This window comes from Leucopleurus acutus (assembly GCF_964270905.1).
Source record: "Leucopleurus acutus genome assembly, chromosome: 14".
Taxonomy (NCBI): domain Eukaryota; kingdom Metazoa; phylum Chordata; class Mammalia; order Artiodactyla; family Delphinidae; genus Leucopleurus; species Leucopleurus acutus.
The window spans coordinates 74,054,428-74,076,529 of NC_139156.1; the positions used below are offsets into that span (position 1 = coordinate 74,054,428).

Below are 22,102 nucleotides of genomic sequence, written 5' to 3' on the forward strand. Positions count from 1 at the left end.
CTCCGTCTTGGAAGTGGGACTACGCCGTGTCTTTCTGAAGAAAAAGGTAGGGTTCTGCAGGGAAACCGGCCCGCGGTTACGCTGGCAGCCGGGAGCGGGCCGAGGGCGCGGGTTCCTGGGGCTGCTATTCCCGGGTGCTTGGGCGCAGGGCCGAGGGAGGGCAGGGCACTCCGAGAGCCGAAGGTCTTCCGGAAGCGCCGCGTGCGCACGACGGACGGGAGTTGTGGCCTCGGGCCCGCCGCGCGCCTGACCCAGCCTCTCCGGGGGGCCCTCTCCCGGGGCGCGCTGCCAGGGGTTTCCATAGTGATGGTAAACAAGCTTCAACTGCCTCAGCTACAACTGCCAAGTCCCCCGCGTTCCACCCTCCTATAGGTGCTCAGAGGGACGACGAGGTGCCGGATGTGAAGAAAAGCGGGGGCGTGGAGACTTGGAGCCCGAGGTGAGGGGTGGGACGGGCGGCGTGTCCGAGGCCCGCATACCGGGGAGCGGCCGGGGAATGGGACCCCTACCATGGAGGACCGAGGGCTTGAGATTTGGGTGTCAGGGGAGGCGGGATCGGAGGTGAAGGCCCGCACACCCGGGACCGATTAGGGACTGGGCCTACTGGGGGTTGGGGACTGCGGGGCTGAGATTTGGGGTCGGAGGAGGTGGGATCTGAGGTCAGGGGCCATACACCCGGGGACCGACTGAGTACTGAACGCGGGGACCCGGCCCACTGAGGGTGGGGACCGCGGGGCTAAGCTTTGGGCTTAGGGGAGGTGGGTCTGAGGTCAAGGGCCTTACGTTCGGGGACTGGACCGCGGGGTTGAGATTTGGGGTCGGAGAGGCAGAGTCCGAAGCGACGAAGGGAAGAAGAGCCTCGTGCGGACTCCTGAGGGAGCAGAGCCGAGCGCCCTTGCCAGGAGTAGGGTGAGAAAACCAGGCGACCGTGCGAGGGGGTTCATTTTAAAATGAAAGCGGTACTTGCACGTGGCTGAACGCGTCCGCGAGTTGCACAAGACTGGTTGGGTACCTGACTCCTCCCCCCTCCCACGTTCCCGCTCGCCGAGCCTCCACTTCGGAGCTTTGCGGCCTTTTCTTTCTCTCCGTGCGGCGTGTGTGCCCTGAGCCCTTGTCTGCATTTGTCTCCTGCTCTCAGAGGTATCGTGTCTGTATTTTGGCTGAAACTCTTTGGTTCTCGTTGTCTTTGCCTGATGACCACACTTCTGCTAAGCGAACTTAATTCGGCCGTTTCTTTTTCCTTGTCCTGTGCTTCTTTTATCTTTGAATGTACTTTTGCTGATTCTTGACTGCGCCCAAGAAACTTCTGGACGCTGCCGGCGCTCGCGCCGCGCCTCCGCCGCCCTGTCCCCGCGTGGCTCACGGAAGGCGGTGCCGGGCGGCCTAGGGGAGGCTGCGCGAGTCTCGGGGACCCGACCGGCCCTGGGCCCCGGTCTTTTACGGAATCGCTTGGGGTTGCAGCCCCTCTCCGTTAATCTGTACCTTAAAGGGTCTCTCGGAGGACCCCCACAGGTTCCCGCCAGACAACCCCAGGCGAGCCCCCCCCCACCCCTTCCCCAGCCACAGGCGAGCCCTGCGCGTTCCGCGGGACGCCCTTCCGGCAGTTTTTTTCCCCGAGGCCTTGACGAGCCAGCATGCTTCACAAGTGTTCTCGAGGTTCCGGGGGGCCCACGAGCGGCCGCTTCCCGGAACCGCCTGGGTCGGGCGGCGGTGGAGGTGGGGGAGGGGCCCCGGGCGGCAGACGTTAGGGGCGGTCCTCGGCTGGTCTGACCCTCGTGGAACCCGGAGAGTGGAAGGCTGCAAATAATTTTTTAGTGAAGGACATCATCGGAACTATCGATCTTAATATAATTCTCACTCTTACTTTTAGTCACGTTTTTAAAAGTTAACTATTTGTTTCTGAATTTCTAGTAAGAATGAAAATACCTCGAGTTCTCCGGTTAGACAAAAGTGTCAGGGTCTATCAGTGAAAAGTAATGTTTTCAGTGCTAATTTTTAGACAAGATTTCATCATTTTCAAGTGAGTAAATTTCTGCTTTTTTTTTTTTTAATTTCTGCTCTTAATGAATATTGAGAGAGACTGCTTTATAACTGGTGTTAAGCAGGTCCAGCCTTTCCCTTGGGGATCTCATCTTCCTATATGCATTTCTGTAAATTAATTAGGTTTATGATTTCCATATTATGGTCTCCTTTTTATTTTTAGTTTTGTCTTTTAGTAACATTCTTTTTTGTAGTATTTGCTTTTTGTTTTTGTTTTAACTGGCAGGTGGCTGGTTTTCACTTGAGTATTGCTACAAGGCTCCTTTAAACATAAAATAACTCGAATAAAAATGTGAATTGATTTAAGGGAAAGGATTGATTAGGAGGAGGGTTAGTTCTTGAATATGGCCCAAACTGAGGGAGAGTGGAGGCACGTGGTGCGTGCCCTTGGAGTAGGTGCCTGAAGGGGGTACAGAAGTGGGAGGGGGCCTCCTTCCACAGAGGTGACTTTCCCACCAACCTGCCCTCTCCAGTCTGAGCTCTGGCTCTCAGGCTCTTTGTAGAAACACATTAATTGACCCGTACTGGATCCACACACAGAGCTAGGTGCTTGACCACATTTTCTAATCACGTGCTCGAGACCAGTGAAGAAGGAGGTATTACTGTATTCCCATCATGCAGATGTGTCCTAGGAACACAGTTGGGACTGGAACTCAGATCTATCTGACAGGGACAGTCCTCTCTGCCAGGGCCGCTGCCCCTAATTAGTTGCCCTGAGCAAAGATTCTTGTGGAAGACAAAAGACTGGGCAAAGGGAGAACCAGGTTCATCTGAGACCAGCCTGGCTTATTTTAACTATTTGTTTGTATTTCTAAGGACTTTTAAAATATAATCACAATACCATTATCACAACTAAAGAAATAATAATTCCTTGATATCATCAAATACCCAGTGTTCAAATGTACCCGATTGTGTAATAAATATTTTTATATAGCTGGTTGGTTTGATTTGGGATCCGAACAAGGTCATTATATGTTTAGTAGATATATATCTCTTAAGTTATGTTTTAAGACAGAGCAGCACTGTCCAACAAATATAATGCAAGCCACATAATTTTACATTTTCTGATAAAAAGAAACATAGTTCACTTTCGTAATTTAGTTTAACATGTTATATATCTAAAATAGACCCCAAATAATCACTTCATCATGTAATAAATTTTTGTAATTAATTTATTATTTTTTAAAATTTTTGGCTACGTTGGGTCTTCGTTGTGTGCAGGCTTTCTCTAGTTGCGGTGAGTGGGGGCTACTCTTCGTTGTGGTGCCCAGGCTTCTCATCCTGGTGGCTTCTCTTGTTGAGGAGCGCGGGCTCAGTAGTTGGGCGCACAGGCTTAGTTGCTCTGTGGCATGTGTGGGATCTTCCCGGACCAGGGCTCGAACCCGTGTCCCCTGCATTGGCAGGCAGATTCTTAACCACTGTGCCCGCCACCAGGGCAGTCCCCCAATAAATTTTTTTTTCCCCAGTAAATTTTTATATTACATTTTTCATGCTTTTTTTTTGAACTAAGCTTTCAAAATCCAGTGTATGCTTATTTTATAGCACATCTCAATTTGTACCAGCCACATGTCAAGTATGACAAGAGGGTACCTTATTAGACAGTGACGATCTAAAGGTTCTCTATTCTTAAAAGTTTTTTCTTTGAACAAATCAGGTTGTGTGTCACGTAGGTTTCCTTCCCCACATTCTGGGTTTTTCTGACTGCATTCCCATGGTGGTGTTTGAATCTCTGTCCTCTGCATTTCCTGTAAAATCGTAGTTATCCTCTACAGGCTATCCTGATTCTGTTGAGATTTTATTTTGAAATACTGCATGGGAGGTGCTGTGTACTCCTGCCAGAGGCACATATTGGTTGGTGTTCCTTCTTTGTGATGTTAGCAGCTGTTGATGTTCGTTCTCTGAATGCATTATTTTGTTGATTGTTTCCAGATCAGTGATATTTTAATTCAATATTCCTTCTCAGTTATTAGCAGGTGTACTTCTGTAGAGAGGAAATTTTCTTTGTTAATCATTTGATTACTCTAAGATGTACCTTATAAAAGGCAGGTTAAGTTTTTGATTCCTTTTTTATATTTAGTATCCATATCCAGCATAATGAATTGAATCCTTAGACACTAATTTTTCTGGTATCATTATGAAGTCATGGATTTTAACATATAGGATGTGCTTTAATCCACTGTAGCTTTTATTCTCTTTGATGCTCCAATTATTCAATTTTTGGCCAATGGGAGCCTTTCAGATTGGTTCCTTTCTTGACACAATTTCAGTGGTCTTTGGCTTCCTTGGTTTAAGGCGTAATACTTCATTAGGTGGATCCGTCAAAGTTTATTCAACTGGATCTCTACTGATGGGCAATTGGGTTGTGCTGCAATGGATAGCCTCTGCAGGCGTCTTTTCACTTTCCTGGTCATAGGGGTTGAACCATTTAATATTTCCACAAACAGTATCTGAGAGTGTCTGCTGATCTACAGCCTCTCCAAGCAGGTTTGTTGTCAAACTTTTGTATTTTTGCCAGTGTGATAGGTATTTTAAATGTTGTTTCATTTAAAATTCTAATTTATCTTACATGGTGATGTTGAGCATCTTTTCGTGTTTAAAGGCATTTCTTTTTCTGTCAAGTGTCCATACCTCTAGCCCATTTTCTTTTTTGGATTGTTGGACTTTTTGTTTCTCTCTTTAGAAGCTCTCTCTGTACCTTAAGGGTATTAACACTTTTGGGAAATAAATTGCAAATGTCTTTCCCATTTTATCATTGGTATTTTGCTTAGCTTATGGTATTTTTAGCCATGCATAAGAAGTTTAGGTTGTTTTGTTTATGTGTGTGTATTTGTGTATTTTTCTATATTATGGGGTTTGAGTCATGGTCAGGAAAGTTTTCCCTGCTGCCAGTGTAAAGACAATTCATCCACGTCTATTTTTCTTCTGTTATTTAGGGTATTTCTTAGAAACATGAAAAATTCTTAGTTAACCCATATTTTACCTTCATCAATATGTTAATGTGACAGTATCAGTGATTGACTTTGAAATGATGAATTAAAGTTGCATTCCTGGAATAAATCCAACTTGGTCATGTTGTATTAAATAGCTTTGTGTATTGCTAGATTTGGTTGGCTAATGTTTATTTAGGAATTTTTCATGTGAGTTCATGAATGAAATTAGCCTGTGAAACTTGATAAACTAATTCTAAAACTCTTGGAAAATCAATTCCTAGTTTATTGTAGATCAAAATGTTAAAAAAAACATCGATGGAAACAACAGAGCTTTAAGTTAAAAAAAAAATATCCACATGGCCTTGGGCTAGGAAAAAGGTCTCTTAAACAGGACACAAAAAGCGATAATCATTTAAGGGGAAAAAATGACAAGAATGAAGAAAATTCTAAACTATTATGTTTCCCTTACAGTATGCCTTTTACAAAAATCCTCATATAGTATAAATATTTTACAAATTCCTACCACACTCTCTCCTTTTAAGTTTATCTACATGCAAAGATGGTCCATCATTGACATCTCCATTCTTCATCTTCCCCTAATTGAGGTCTCTTCTGCTTTACATGAATATTTGGTTAGAATAGTGCTGTCCACAATAAGCCTAGAAGACCGGCCACAGCCCGCAATTTAAAATTATAATTACTTTGCTTTGAGGAAATCAGCTTCATAGTACTGGTTTTAAATCTTTTTTAAGTTTGTTTGTTTTCCATTTTAACCATCTACTTTTATAGATTCTTTTTCAGAAGTTTAAAATTTTGTACATATGTACATGTACATACCTGTTTAGTTTGGGTTCATTTCTATAGTATTTTGTAAGAATTAAAATAAACATTTGATCACCCAGTTTAAAAAAAAATAGTGCTGTCCAATAGAATTATGATGTCCAATAGAATTATGTCCAATAGAATTATGATTTAAATTTTTAAATAATTGATGTAATTCACATACCATACAGTTCACCTTTTTAAAGGGTACAGTTCAGAGGTGCTTTTTTTTTTTTTGTAAAAAAGTTGTAAAAACCATCCCCACTATCTAATTTCAGTATATTTTCTTTAATTAATTAAATTGAAGTATAGTTGATTTACAATATATATTAGTTTCAGGTGTACAGCACAGTGACTCAGTTATACGTATGTGTATTCTTTCTCAGATTCTTTTCCCTTAGAGGATATTACAAAATATTGAGTATAGTTCCCTGTGCTATACAGTAGGTCCCTGTTGGTTATTTTATATATAGGAGTGTGTATATGTTAATTCCAACTTGCTAATTTACACTCCCCCCTTTGGTAACCATAAGTTTGTTTTCTATGTCTGTGAGTCTCTTTCTGCTTTGTAAATAAGTTATTTGTTTTTGTTTTGTTTTTAGATTCCACATATAAGGGATATCATATTTGTCTTTCTTGTCTGGCTTACTTCACTTAGTGAGATAATCTCTAGGTCTATCCATGTGGCTGCAGATGGCCCCAGTACCTTTTCTTACGTTGAAACACCCTTAAGCATTCTTAAGCATTCCTAGGATAAATCCCACTTGTTCACGGTGTATAATCCTTTTTACAGGTTGCTGGATTCAGTTTGTTAGTATTTTGTTGGGATTTTGTGTCTGTACTCATAAGGGGTTATCTTGCAATGTCTGTCTGGTTTTGATATCTACAAGTGTATTAGTTTGCTGGGGATACCATAACAAAGTCCTACAGACTTGGTTACTTAAACCATTTATTGTCTCATAGTTCTGGAGGCCAGAAGTCCTACATCAAGGTGTCAGCAGGTTTGGTTCCCTCTAAGAAGCTTGAGGAAGAGGATATATCGTTCCAGACCTCTCTATCTGGTTTATAGATAGCTGTCTTCCCTCTGCTTATCTGTGTCCAAATTTCCCCTTCTTCATGTTGGAATACAGCCCATCTTAATTATGTCATTTTTAACTTAATTACCTCTGTAAAGACTATATCCAAACCTCGTCACGTTCTGAGGTACTGGGGGTTAGGACTTTAACATGTGAATTTTGGGGACATAATGTTCAGCCCATAACAGGGGGTAATTAATACTGGCCTTGTATATAGAATGCGTTGGAAAATATTTTAATAAAGTATATTTTAATATATATTTTGATTGGTTCAACACATCCAAAGTATCACTTCAATATGTAATCAATATTTTGAAGTTGAGGTTTTAGGTTCTTGTTCGCAATTCATTTTAATTTTTTAAATTTAAATTAAATTTAATTATTATTATTAATATTTTTTTGGCTGCTCCAAGAGGCTTGTGGGATGTTAGTTCCCCCACCAGGGATCGAACCCATGCCCTTGGCAGTGAGAGCGCAGAGCCCTAACCACTGGACTGCCAGGGAATCCCCTGCAATTCACTTTATATGTACTAAATTTTATCACTTAGGGCACATCTCAGTTTGTACTTAGCACGTTTTAAGTGCTCAGTAGCAGTGTGTGGCTATTGGTACCACATTTTTATCCTTTGTACCTAACTTGTTCTTTTTCCAAAGCAGTTTTTCTCTGTACTTTAAATTTTTTTTTACCATCATATGCCTGGGTTGTGTGTTTTTAAAGTATCTGTTGGGAACTATACCACTGAGTTTATCTTAAGCCAGGAAAGTTTCCTTCCATTCTTTATCTGTTCTCGCCTCCATTTTGTCCTTTTCTCCTTCTGGAATTCCTATCATTCACATGTTGTTTCTCCTGTCTCATGTTATCTCTTACTCCTCTGAATTTCATCTTTTTCCCCTCATTGTTTCTGGGGTTTTTTCTTTGTTTTGAGCTATTTCTTCCACTTGGTTTTCCAAGCCACTACCCTTTCTTTCAATACATTCTACCTTTTCTTTCAATTCATTACTAACTTTATAAATTCAAAACTCAATTTTTAGCACTGGAAAGTTTTTTATTCTGTAATCAAGTATCTGAGAGTGCTTGTTATTTTTTCCGTTAAAATATTTACAGTTTTGTACAGTACTTCTTGTTCCCAGAAAACTGTCTGCTGTTCTAAGCCGTTGTCCGATTTGTGGTATTCTGGTGCTGGAACCCCTCTCAAGTACATTGTCATGTTCCTTTCCTCCTCTTGGCTCTGTTCTCTACCCGCCCCGCTCCCCCCCCCCCACCTCCCCGGGGCAGTGTGCTACGGTCCCCTGAGCAGCAAACATGGAGCACAAGGAGCTACAGCTGCCTCCACTCCTATGGCAGCTGCAGGGGACCTGACAAGATGGCAGCTCTCCAGTAAGACCCAGGAGGAAGCTCTAGGCCTCTTGAAGGGGCTGTGGGCATTCATTAACACAGATGACAAAATATTTCCCTCAGTTGAGGAGAACAGATTTTTATCTTTAACACTGGAGGGTTCTTTTTCTTTCTTTCTTCTTAAAAATTAATTATTTTATTCATTTATTTTGGCTGCACCGGGCCTTAGTTGCAGCACGCAGGATTTTTAGTTGCGGCATGCAGACTTAGTTGCGGCATGCATGTGGGATCTAGTTCTCCGACCAGGGATCGAACCCCAGCCCCCTGCACTTGGATGTGCAGAGTCCTACCCACTGAACCACCAGGGAAATCCCTGGAACCTCCAACCTGCTTTTTATGAACACCCCACCTGATACTTTTTTTTCTGTTGTAACTTTAGATCTTGATTCTTGAGTCACTAATGCAATCAATAATACAGAGCAATGATTTCTTGTTCTATGGCGGCTAATAATTTGTCCCTTGTGTTAATTTCAGTACAAGCATTATAGACATAATTTACCTAACATTACACTATTTTTGCTTTTTAGTTAACACACGTTTTGAGAAATGAACACTGAGGAAAACTGTAATATTACCCCAGACTTAGCTACAGTAAGCTAAAGAGCCTAATAGCTAAAAGATAATGGAAAACAGCTTTCCTGTTGCTTACAAATTATATTTTCTTTGATGGATAAAAATGTAGTAATAGCAACGAACATTTAAAATGTCATTTACTTTAATCACCCCACCTATAGCTTCTCTTTTTTTTTAATTGAAGTTGATTTACAATGTTGTGTTAGTTTCTGGTGTACAGCAAAGTGATTCATTTATGCATATATATATTTTTTTTCATATTCCTTTCCATTTATGGTTTATTACAGGATATTGAATATAGTTCCCTGTGCTATACAGTAGGACCTTGTTTGTTTATTTTATATATAGTACTTTGTATCTTAAAGCTTCTCTTTTCTTTAATAGCCTTTAGGTAGTTTTATGTGTTGAACTTGGTATGTTGTACAAATTAGGTCAGAGTTCTCACACTTGAGAGGCATGAGCTGCTTGAAAATTTAGGTACAGTTGTGTGTGTGTGTGTGGGTATACTTTTAAAAAAAGTTGATCCAGACCTACATCATATTCTCAGGTGGAGTCCCTGACAGCAAAAAAATGTTTAAGAACCACTGAATTGGGACTTTATAAAATTGCCAGGTTGGAAGAGTCTTGAGGTTTCTAATGTAGTTTCCAATAGAACAGGAAAACATCCATAACAAGTAGGAATCTGGGCTCTGCTCATATACTGTCCCGTGACTGGGAATTGCTTCTTCCCCAGACCCCATGTGTGCTCCTCAAGTGGAAAAAAGACAGTAGCAGAAACGATATCTAAAATTCTCTTTTTTGAATTTAGTAAGAACTGAATATAAAGATTAAAAGGATTCACCACAAAATAAAAATATTTTTACAAAGCAGCCAACACCAAAACATATCCTGACAAGCGGCTGCATTTTAAAAACGTAAATAATTTGAACAAGTATCTGGGGGAAATAAGTAGGTAATATACAAAGGAAAAATATAATAATATGGTCTTCTAATTTCTACTTTTTAAACCTTAGCTTTTTACCAGGGGGAGAAAGTTTAACATTTCCACCCCTGTTCATGCTTCTGATCTGTTTAAATGTCACTTCCTCAGAACCCCAATGTGAGTTAATCCCTGTTTTCTTGAGTTTTCAGAATTTGTCATACATTTGTTTGTTTCTTTATTGATTTCTTAGTCCACTGTTCTGTGGACTTAGCACAGTACCTGCATCTTGTAAGTGCACAATATTTCTGGGTTAATGAATGACTTGAAATTGGGTAAATTTTATCTACGGCACATCACTCAAATCCTTTCACATGCTTCAGTTTCCACCACAATGTTTTTGTTGCAGGGTACGTACCATCAGTTCTTCCTAAACTTGTCTCACTTCTTCCCATCCCGTCTCCATGCATCTGTTCCCATCATTCATTTTCCAGAGAGCAGCTAGACTGTTGAAAAACAAAACTCTATACTACATTCCATTTTGAAATAGTTAAGTATCTTCCCTTAGAGTAAATAAAGTCCAAAATACCGAATCAGGCCTTCAGGGCTTTGGAGGATCTTACTCTGCTTCCCCCTTTCGTGGATCTCCCTGCTGGCTGCAGGTGTTTTGAGGTGCTTTCTGTCTCAGCATTACACTTTCCCCTGTGTCTTCTGTACATGTTGTTCCTTCACCCGGCAGGAACCCTATCATGACTGATCAATTATTAACACTCGACTAGCCAGTTAGCCAGTGTCACCAACCAGTTAAGCCAAGGAAGAACATGTAACGCTACTTAACAAATACATGCAAATAAAATAAGTGAGAAAATGGATGCCAGTCGTTTAAATTACCAAGAATGTATTTTGAAGAGGATTTTAAGAAGTGAAATAAGTGCTCGTGAAGCAGTCAAGATACTCATTTCCATAGAGATACTCTTTCCAAAAACAAGCCAATTTTGTGGCTTAATTTTTCTTCAGAATATTGTTTTATTTCTTTTGAATGTATGAGTTTTTAGTGTCTTTCTCACTTTCTGTGGGATGGCTGGATTTTGAATTAGATAATTTTGAAGCAGATCCCAGCCATCACACCATTTCACCTACAAGCAAGTATTTAAAATATCTCTAAAAATTAATTCCTTTATTTTTAAACATAACTGCAATTCTATCATATCTGACATAAGTAAAATCAGTGTTCAGGTATCTCCTAAATTGTCTCATAAATGTTGACCAACCGGTTTGAATCAGGATCCAAATATGTCCCATGGATTGTGAATCCTTGATAATTCTGTTAAATTTCTTTTATTCAGTAAGTGCTCCCTTGGAGATATTTTGTTGAATGGCTGGCTATTGTCCTTGTTGAGTACCCACAGTCTGGCTTTGTAGGCTGCATTATCATATTCTCACCTAGAAACCATTCCTTTTCCCTGTAAATTCTGTAGTTTGTTCGTTGTTTCTAGTAAATAGATTAAGACTTTTTCCTGTTAGATAATTTTATTACTAAAAGTATTAAACATACACAAAAGTAGAGACAAAAGTATGAAACTCCATGTACCCATCCCCCAGCTTCAATAATTACTAAATCATGGCCCATGTTGTTTCATTCCGACTCGCTGCAGATTATTTAGAAACAGACTCTAGGCATCAGATGTATATCTAATGACTTTTTAAAAAAATCACAGCAGCATAGCTACAACTAAAATTTTATCATTTCTTAATGTAAAGTCAGTCACTGTTAAGATTACTGCAATTGCCTTATAATTGTTTTCCAGTTCATTTGAATTGAGTCAAAAGTTAATAAAATGTAACTGCTTGTTAGGTTATGAAGTTTTAAATTGCGTGTTTTAAAATTAATCTTTTTAAAATTGTGCAAAAATATTTACATGACTAGGCTCAAATCTACAAAACATGGTACTGTATACACAAAGACGTTCTACCTTTTGTTCATTAGTTTCCATTCTGAATCCTTTCCTGCCTTTAGAGATGATTTTTTTTTAAAATTTAAATTTAAATTGTATGGTTTCTCCTTCCACATGCTTGGTGCCGGTCACCCCTCCCCTCCGCCCGTACTCTGGACTTTTCTCCACCCTGGCACCTCTCCTGAGAGCTCACTCAGAACGGTCTTCCTCGTTGCTTTCCTTCCCTCCTCCTCCCACTTCCTGCCTTGGCCGACCGCGCGGGCCGCACCTGCAGGACGCGTTTCCATTGGTGACATCTTGGCGGGCCCGTCGGTGGCACTTCCTCCTTTACACCCCGTGACCCACGTCCGGCTCGCCGCCCTCCCAGTCACGCGGCCTCTGCCTCCGGGACGCAGCCCCGCGCGCCGGCCTTCCGGACTCCAGGCCCCGGACCCGTCGTGGTGAGCCGCCGCGAGCGGACGACCCCCACCCACACTCCCCCCAACCCCCCGCGGGTCTCGGGAACTCTTCCCCACCTCTTTCCGCACAGCCGCCCCCTCTACCCCCCGGAACTCTTCCCCCTCGCTGCCCCGGGAATTCCCCTCCCCCCCCAACCCCACGGCTTCAGGAAGTCCCCCCGACCCGACCCGGGAGCTCCGCCCCCAGCCCGTGGAGGCGTCCGCCGACCTCGGGTCCCGCGAACTCTTCCTCGCCGCCCCTAGAAGCCCCTCTGACTCGGGAGCTCCGCCTTCCCTTCCCCCCCCCCCGCGGTTCCAGGAAGCCCGGCCGGAGAACTCTTCCCCACCTCGCCGCCAACACTTCCCGCCTCCCTCTCCGGTCTGAAACCTCTTCCTGCTCCAGTGAGTCCCCCTGCCCCGGGAGCTCCCCTCCACCTCCGGGCTCGGGGAGCCTTAGCCTCGTGACCTCCTTCCCCTCCCCCCAACTCGCGTAGCCCGGGAAGCCTCTCCCCCCTCCCCCCAACCGTAGCTCGCCCCGCCCCGGAAGCTCCCGCTGACCCCGCCCAGGCCCGGGGATGGGGCGTCCTGTTGTCGCGCGTTCCTGTAGGGCTTGGCCGACCCGAGACTGTCGGATCGCCCGGTGAAGACCGAGCGAACCCCTTCACCTTGTCCCGGTGCCTCCGCCAGAGCCTGGTGTCCGGGACCCATACCGCGCTTCCCGCCGAAATCGCTCAGACGCGCCCCTGCCGGCCCGCGGTTTTGAGAGCGCACTTTCAAGCCTCGTTTGAAGCGTTTCTCCACAGCCAGTTGAGTTTCAGTTTCAGGTTTATAACAAAAGGAGATGCACCTGGTCTTTCCCCGGAATCCTCTGCGTTTTTAAGCGTCGGGTGGAATTGGGGGTCTTTTGGCTGTGAACCGCGCTTGCTTCATGAAGATAGAAATCGGTCCTGCTCCTTTCAGCGGTAAGTCTTAGGGCCAAAGAGTCAACCGCGTAATCCTGAGGCCGGGTCTCACGCGGACTGTGGTTTAAGAGGTAGAACTTTCTGAGTGATTAAGACAGCCAGAACAGTCTGAGTGCTGCCAGCTGTAGGTTAAAATTCATTTACAAATGAGGACGAAATGCTTTTCAGGCCTCACTGGGACACAAATAAAGGGGGTGAAGCTGGGAACCCACCGAGTTCCCGTCTCTGAAGAGAGACGGTGCGGGTGCAGTTTAAAGCGCCCTGTGTGATCCCTAGAGAAACCTAATCAGCCGTGCGTTCAGGCGCACCCTGTTTATCTTGATTGGTTCACCTGGATCCGAACTAAATCCTGCCTAACCTGTATATTAGAGTGAGGAAGAGCATGTTCTGGAGACCGTCCCAGGAGTCCTGGGAGCCTGTTAGAAATGCTTAGTCTCGACCCCGGCCCAGATCTATTGTTTTAGGATCTGAATTTTGACAAGATCCTCGGGTGGTCCGTGTGCGCACTTACGTCATAGTCCAGTTGCGGGTGTGTGTGTGTGTGTGTGTGCGGGTGTGTGGCGCGCGCGTAAGATCCTTGGTTGTCCCCTCCGTTCGGTACGTTGAGTTCAGTCGGTCTCCAGTTGCAACACCCGAGAGCAGTATTTTGTTAGCCGCCGCCGCCGCCAGCAGCGATTGCAGGGTGCTGCCGGGGAGGAGGGTGGGCGACCAGTGTTCCCCCGCAGCGCTTCAACTGTGTGTGCGACGCGGTTCAGTCTCGTGAGAATCGGCTTCCTTGCTTCTGGCCGCCCCCGAGTGTGCGTGCCCGAGGAGGCGCCTCAGCCGTTGGTGTGCGGACCACACTGGAATGAGCCAGGAGCAGGGATAAACCTAGGCAGAAGGGGTTCGGCCCGTTAGGATGACTGGCTTCTACACTTTAGATTTCACTCTTTTCTGGGAACAGAGGAGAGGGACGGTTGGTGAAGCCTCTTGAAAACCCTCTTCTAGAGAATTTGAAACTGTTACTTCTTAAATTGTAATACTTTACATTTATATAGGTCTTTCCCCAAAAATAGTATCTCGTGTAATAATTACAGGACGTTAATAAGGCAAGGCAGATATTACCTCTAAGACAGCAGGCTCAGAAATTAACTTGATTTTCTCAGTTCTACGTTTCTAAAACTAAGAATGTGCTTTAATTCTCAAACTAATTCGCTGGACATAAGTATTTTGGGGACAGCTTTGTCCTATGGCTGTGGTTGATGGTACTGATGTTTTTCCTATTGAAAAGCATATTTCAACATTTCCTCCCCTCACTCTTCCTCAGTTAAAAGATTAATGTTAGATCAAATACATTAGGTCTCAAGAAGTGAAGCTATCACATAAAACTGGGAAAGAAAGTCTTAAGTATCTCCAGCCAGTCCTCCAGGGACGCTTGTAAATTGTAAATACTGTTGGAACAGTCTCTAGCAAACCACCTTTCTCTGGAGTCCATCCCTGTGAAAATCGGGCCACGCCTCTGGCCTCCCGTGCGAGTCGGCGCCGCAGCTCCTCGCCCCCCCGCCCGGCCCGCGGCTTCCCGGAACCGCGCTGACATTGCCCCTGCTCCATCCCGATAGTGCCTCCCGCCCTCGATATTTAAACTGCCTTAGCGCGCTCAGGTATTCGCGTATAGAACTCGCGTTTTGAGTACATCTCTCAGGGCAAGTGGGAGGGTTCCAGGCTGGTACTCTCGGCGTTACCCTAGGAAAGAGGTAAAGCGTTTCAAAGCTGTGGGGGCTGGCGGGCGTGCACTTTCTTGAAGGCAGCCCCGCGGTTTTGTAAACGGCCTCCCACAGCCCGGGCTTTGGCTTTTCCGGAGGAAGGGAGCCCGGAGCCCAGCCCAGCCGGGGAACCGCTGGCTCTGCTCACTCTGGGAGTGCTGGGGCACTGCGGCAAGACGGCCTTATCGCTCTTTTTTAGGACAGTTCGTTACCTGCCTGGAGTGTCTTCGACTGTGGGCATCCCCCGCTGTTCTTTAAGGTGAGCTATTTTAAGAAAAGTAATTTCTCAGTTTATAATTGATTTACTTTATTGACACAGAACACTTTCTTGAGTGTGAAGTAAATTTTTTTTTCACTAGCTGTAAATCTAATGTTGAGCAGAACTCCAGCTTTCTTAACTTTCTCAAGTGTTAGTTAATGTTCTAAGTACTGTAAGTCTGCAAAGAATCCAAATGTAGAGGATTCTGAGGGCAAAGATGAGGATATTGCATTACGTACATTAGAAGTATAGATAAGTGTTTTGGAAGAGTGCTCTCCTCACATTGCCTTCAGAGAAGTCACTTTATTTTTGAAACATTATTTTCTGAAACAAAAAATATTTATAATTGTTTTATATTGGGCGTTTTAAGTAGTCCTTACATGAAATGTCTGTGTTCTTTTATGTTTCCTGCTTGTCTTTTTTCCCCCTGCTTGTCTTTTTTAACCTAACCAGGCTGCCATATTCTAGAGTGGTGTTCACCCCACCTGGCCATCAGTTAATCTCTTGCTAATCTTGGGCCTGCTGTGCTGGGGGTGGGACCACAGTGACCTACGGAACAGATCAGTCTGTCCTTGCTAGGCTCTCTTGCATTTTTGAAGGGTTTTAAACAAATCATGAATTTGTTTCCCTAGAATGTTGTGGGATCATAGAACTGTAAGACTTAATTTGTGGAAGGGGAAGATTTTATGGGAAAGGTGGTATATTTGAGCTGAGACCTTAAGGATTAGTGGGATTTAGCTAGACAGAAGGTTGGGGGGAGTATATTTGGAGAGATAATTACCACGTGTCACACCCAAGGCAGCAGAGAGCCTGGCACACTGCAGGCACAGAGAAATATAGGAATAAGAGGATGTATATTTTTTTAATGCAAGTGATGTGAGCGTGTGTTGCAGGTCAGAGCTGCAAGGCCTGAGCACCCCCTTAGCCCCGTGGTTTGTGTTCCAGGCAGTGGGAAGCCACTGAGATCTTAGAACAGGAGAGTGACATAAAGTCACTTTAAAAGAGCTACAGATTAGGTTGTAGGAAGGGTTGGAAAAGTTTTAAGGATCAGATGTGAATGTGTCCTGGAAAGGGCTATTGGTGCTGGGATTAGAAAGAAAGGAAGTAGAAAGGGATATGAGGGAAGTGCACAAAGATGATGATGATTTGATAGTTCAAATCATAATGCCAAGCAGTGTGCTAGGGACTGAGAAGAGTTGTGAGAAACATTTATTGCTTGTTGGAGTCAAGGGTTACTGAATAGAATTTAGGTATGGGTTAGGAATAGGATTAGGGTGGAGAATGGGATGACCCCCAAAGAAATGATGAGCTCATTGGATTTAAGGGCTTGGGAGTTGTTCAAGGATTACTTTAGTTTCATTCTAGAGCTTCTGGATGACAGGTAAGGCTGACCAGGGTGCTGCTATAGAAGAGTTACAGAAAAAAGGCTGTGTTCATTTGTGGTACATAGGTGGTGCTATGGAGTAGAGTTTGTGTATACCAATCTTGGCCTCAGGGAGCCTGAAGCTGGGAACTTGGGTTCTGGAGCCCAGAATTGGCCCTGGACATATATAAAGATCAGGTGAGGCTGCCTACAAAGCGGGGGTGGGGGGGCATAAAAGAAAGAAGGGCCAGTGATTGCATACGGTTGAGCCTTGAGGAAGGGCTCAGAGAGGCAGAGTGCCTAAGGAATTAACAGGAAAACCAAGAGCCATGGGGAGAAAGGATTTCCAGAGAGAATGGTTAAATCCTGCTGTGGGAACTGAAAAGATGGAGGTAAAAAAATGTTCCTTTCTTGCCGTGGAGGTCCTTGGCAGAGTGAGATCATGCCCTTCTTTTTATGGTGGGGGTGGGTAGAGGCCTTTTGAGGATGAGATTTTACTGAAAGGGAAAGCAAATCAGCAAGTAGCTGGAGACAGACTTGGTATCAGGGAAGGGGTATATTACAGGGTTGGTTAGAAATGAGATAATCTCCTTAATTGACAAGGAAAATAGTGTTCTGTGAAGCATTTGTGAAGATGGGGATTTCTTGGGGCAGGTGGAGTTGACAGAGCAGAGCCACAGATAACAAGCTTAGCTATGAGAAGAAGCAACTCCTTGTTTATAAATTTCTAAATCTTTTTCTAATTTGCTTCACTGTGTCTCTATTAGCAGTTTGCTTTTCTTTTTCTTAACCATTCATGCTTTCTAATTTGTTTAAATTGTGGGGTTTTTAGAAATCTGTTTTGCTCTAATAGTGTAAATACCCCATTCCATCTGGGATAGTTTTGGGATTCATCTGAGGTAGGATTCTGCTTTATATTTTTCTACATAATGACCAACGTGCCCAGATTTTTTCAAAAGGTGGCTTTTACCTTTAACAGCTACATCTGTTACACTTGATGTGAAATGACAATTTCATGAAACAATTTCCTTGTAGTAGTGCCCGTTTTGAGCATTGATCACTAAGAATGTAGTTTGGGTCCTATCTGTATTTTTATTGTCTCTCTGTTATATGTATATTGCTATCTGATGACTCAATTCCTACTCTTCACAATACAGCCCTTTACATGGATTTGACCTTTACTCTTTTTCAGTTTGGACTCTTGGGTGTCAGATGGCACTTGCACTTCCCTGTCAGGAAGGGCACCTGTCACGCCTCTTGTACACTGAGGAGTTCATTCCCTTTGTAGTCCCTCAGTGAAACACAGCAAAGTATGTGTGTTACGTTGATCAACGTGATGTGTTCTTTTTAAGATTTTTTCCTTTGTTTTTTGATGTGGACCATTTTTAAAGCCTTTATTGAATTTGTTACAATATTGCTTCTGTTTTATGTTTTTTGGGCCTCGAGGCATGTGGGATCTTTGTACCCTGACCAGGGATCAAACCCTCACCCCCTGCACTGGGAGGCGCAGTCTTAACCACTGGACAGCCAGGGAAGTCCCCATAATGTGTTTTATGATCTTCCCCCCTCCCCCGCTTTTCTTTTCTTTTCTTTTTTGGCTGCACTGTGCTGCTTACGGGATCTTAGTTCCCCAACCAGGGATTGAACCCAGGCCATGGCAGTGAAAGTGCCGAGTCTTGAACACTGGACCACCAGAGAATTCCCAGTTGATCCTTTTTTAATATATGAAACTGAGAAGCATATAATTTGATTTTTACATTTGCATCACACTTAACTGATATTGCTGATGCACTAATCTGCTTGTTTGGATATGTCTTAATTTGACCTCACACTTAGGTTTGACAATAGGAATAATGATACTTCCTTAGGCTCTGGAAGCCATTGCTGTCTTGTATCCTTGCATCATTGTTGCTGATAAGAACACTGATTCTGGTTCACCCCAGTGTCACAGGAAATGTTATTCTGTATTGTGATTTAAAATAGCCTGTGTTTGTCACATCTTTTTGCTTCTGTAGTGTCTTGCCACAAACAAGCAAATTGGTTAAATGTAGGGCTTGTAGTTGAAGAATCACACAGGAGCTGTTTTAAATGAACCACTAAATTTCATCACAACAGATAACGTGGACTAAATAAAACAAGAAAATGCCCTGCCCAATATTTAGATTCTTCTGTGTTCAAAGTACCAGGTCACACCTACCCTCCCTTGCCTTTTACTTTAGCGATGCAACAATACAGCTCATCTGTTTTCCTGTAGTTCTGACAAGTTCTTAGTATTTCTGAATGTTGCCTCAATTCATTCCCTTGTCTTTCCTTCTAGAACTCATAGTAATTGATCATAAGAATTTGTAGATTTTGTCTTGATTGAAGCTTCCAGATCACTATTTTGCTCTTCAAATTTTACTCTCTATTGTTTCACTTATTTCTTTTTTTTAAGACCCCCTAATTTGTTATTTTCAATCTATCTGTGAGTAATGTAACTATTTTTGGAGAGATGTAGGATTGAATCTCTGCTCATATATCTTAACATTTTTAATTTCACTCATCCTTCCTCATCTGTAAAATGGAAACTATTTACTGTATATTCTTGTTATACATATTAAATGAAAATTTATGTAAAGTAGTTTTTGCTTTCTTTTCAGCCACAAAAAGCTGCATCCAAGTTTGTTTGACGTCTGCTCTGTCAAGTGTCCATGATGTTGGGCCCCGAGGGAGGTGAAGGCTTTGTAGTCAAGCTCCGTGGCCTGCCCTGGTCCTGCTCTGTTGAGGATGTGCAGAATTTCCTCTCCGACTGCACAATTCATGATGGGGTTGCAGGCGTTCACTTTATCTACACTAGAGAAGGCAGGCAGAGTGGTGAGGCTTTTGTTGAACTTGAATCAGAAGATGATGTAAAAATGGCCCTTAAAAAAGACAGGGAAAGCATGGGACATCGGTACATTGAGGTGTTCAAGTCCCACAGAACCGAGATGGATTGGGTGTTGAAGCACAGTGGTCCAAACAGTGCTGACACCGCCAATGATGGTTTCGTGCGACTTCGAGGACTCCCGTTTGGATGCACCAAGGAAGAAATCATTCAGTTCTTCTCAGGGTTGGAAATCGTGCCAAACGGGATCACATTGCCTGTGGACCCCGAGGGCAAGATTACAGGGGAAGCCTTTGTGCAGTTTGCCTCACAGGAGTTAGCTGAGAAGGCTCTAGGGAAGCACAAGGAGAGAATAGGGCACAGGTATATTGAGGTGTTCAAGAGCAGTCAGGAAGAAGTTAGGTCATACTCGGATCCCCCTCTGAAGTTCATGTCAGTGCAGCGGCCGGGGCCCTATGACCGGCCTGGCACAGCCAGGAGGTATATCGGCATTGTCAAGCAAGCAGGCCTGGAGAGGATGAGGTCTGGTGCCTACAGTGCTGCAGGCTATGGGGGCTATGAGGAGTACAGTGGCCTCAGCGATGGCTACGGCTTCACCACCGACCTGTTTGGAAGAGACCTCAGTTACTGTCTCTCTGGGATGTATGACCAAAGGTATGGAGATGGCGAGTTCACTGTCCAGAGCACCACTGGACACTGTGTCCACATGAGAGGGCTGCCCTACAAAGCCACGGAGAACGACATTTACAACTTCTTCTCTCCACTCAACCCAGTGAGAGTCCATATTGAGATTGGCCCTGATGGAAGAGTGACCGGTGAAGCTGATGTCGAATTTGCCACTCACGAAGAAGCTGTGGCGGCCATGTCCAAAGACAGGGCTAACATGCAGCACAGATACATAGAACTTTTCTTGAATTCCACGACAGGGTCCAGCAACGGGGCATATAGCAGCCAGATGATGCAAGGCATAGGGGTGTCAACCCCGTCCACTTACAGTGGCCTTGAGAGCCAATCCGTGAGTGGCTGTTATGGGGCGGCGGCTAGCTATGGTGGCCAGAACAGCATGAGTGGATATGACTAGTTTTGTAGTAGCTTTTGAGTTATTTCATCAGATTTTCACAGGCAGCCAACAAGCAGTGAAAAGCAGTTATTACTCTAGAGGAAGCTGTGGGACCCATTTTGCACCATGAGTTTGTAAAATCTGGATTAAAAAATTACCTCTTCAGTGTTTTCTCATGCAAACTTTCTTCTAGCATGTTATATTGAGTAAACTAAAACCATTTTCAGCTTTTCTCAACATTTTGGTAGTGTACTTTCTGGAGTGATGTTATCTGAGTTAAAGTAGTTTTAAGTACGTTAAATGTGGATCTTTTACACCACATCATCGTGAACACATTGGGGAGGTGTGCTTTTTTGGAAAACTCAAGGTGCTAGATCCCTAATTCAAAGATGAACATTTCTCATGTTTGTTCATTCTAGTTTATTTTCATTTAAAATCTTTTAGGTTAAGTTTAAGCTTTATAAAGTTAGTTTTGAAAATTGAGACACATTACTAATACTGTAGGAATTGGTGAGGCCTTGACTTAAAACTTTCTTTGTACTGTGATTTCCTTTTGGGTGTATTTTGCTAAGTGAAACTTGTTAAATTTTTTTGTTGACTAAATTTTTTTCTTAAAATAAAAAGACTTTTTCACAATGACTGGCACAGACTATATACTCACCAAAAAATAGCAAAATGACTGGGTGGTTGAAAATTTCATTTTACTACTGTATTTCAGTGTGAATTTTAAAATTTAGCACTATGATTTCCCTTGTATTCTTAAAACGAGGCTAAATTAAACATTCAGATTTAAAAACATTAAATATATGAGTGGAAATGGTGACTACAAAGTATGAAAGTAGAAGCCTACAGTCCCATCTTCCTGTGACTTGTGTTCTGTTCATCAGCCATTTGTAATGTCCTGCTGTTCCCTTCCTTTATGCCGGGTGGCACCTGTTCATAGTTAGAGATTTTTAGTTTTGTGTGCTACATACACTGAGTCATTAGCCACAATTTTTATGTTTTTTTTTTTTCTATAAGATGTGCTGATTTAAACAGTCTTTGTTCCACACTTAGGATTATTTCTGTAGCACACGCTGCTGGGTTACAGTTACTGGTTATTGCAGGATACACATATTCTCAAGTTTGAAACCTACTTCCAAATTGTTATTAGAAAATTGTCTATCTGGCAGTTGGAAACAAGTTCCAAATTTCAGGTAGCTCTGCACACAGCGATCCATCATTTTAAACTTAACACATACACCAAAACCGTCAAGACTTTAAAGTGTGAATGAAGTTTATTAAAAAGAACTTTGCTTGATAGCTATTAACTTTCCCAGCTTTATTTTTCCACTTTAATAACTATACAATGTAGCCCAGTTACCCAAGTTTCACCAGCATTAATAGGATCTTTGTATGGTGTCTTCATTTTAAGACACTGGCCTCATTTACAGAGAAGCTGCTGTGTTAGCCAAGCCTCTGATGGTTTTATAGGTAGATTGGAGAGTCTTAGGCCTTTCCTGGCTTTTTTGGGCTTCACAACCCCACCCTGCCATTCTTCCCACTAGTGTTCTACAGACTCAGGTGGCTGGAGATAGGGCAGCAGCATAACCCAGTAATGCCAGAGGCAGAACTGGGAAGGTCAACTGAGAAGACTGGATAGCATAATTGGGGGGCAGGTGAGTTGTGCAGAGACCACGCATCTGTTCTAGGCTGTGTTCACAGT

At 43.3% G+C, this 22,102-nt stretch overlaps 1 protein-coding gene across 7 annotated transcripts; it reads left to right on the forward strand.

Moving 5' to 3' along the window:
• Positions 1-22: 22 nt before the first annotated feature.
• On the forward strand, positions 23-21,625 carry HNRNPF (heterogeneous nuclear ribonucleoprotein F). Of its 7 annotated transcripts, none has more exons than XM_082854835.1 (4): positions 23-46; positions 373-439; positions 15,052-15,111; positions 19,114-21,625. In XM_082854835.1, the coding sequence occupies exon 4, from the start codon at positions 19,165-19,167 to the stop codon at positions 20,416-20,418; it is 1,254 nt and encodes a 417-aa protein (XP_082710961.1). In that variant the 5' UTR covers positions 23-46; positions 373-439; positions 15,052-15,111; positions 19,114-19,164; the 3' UTR covers positions 20,419-21,625. The 7 variants fall into 7 exon arrangements, with proteins under 7 accessions (XP_082710961.1, XP_082710958.1, XP_082710962.1 ...); XM_082854832.1 differs by lacking the exon at positions 23-46 and adding an exon at positions 12,967-13,110 and having other exon boundaries at positions 219-439; XM_082854833.1 differs by lacking the exons at positions 23-46; positions 373-439 and adding exons at positions 12,036-12,151; positions 12,973-13,110.
• Positions 21,626-22,102: the final 477 nt, after the last annotated feature.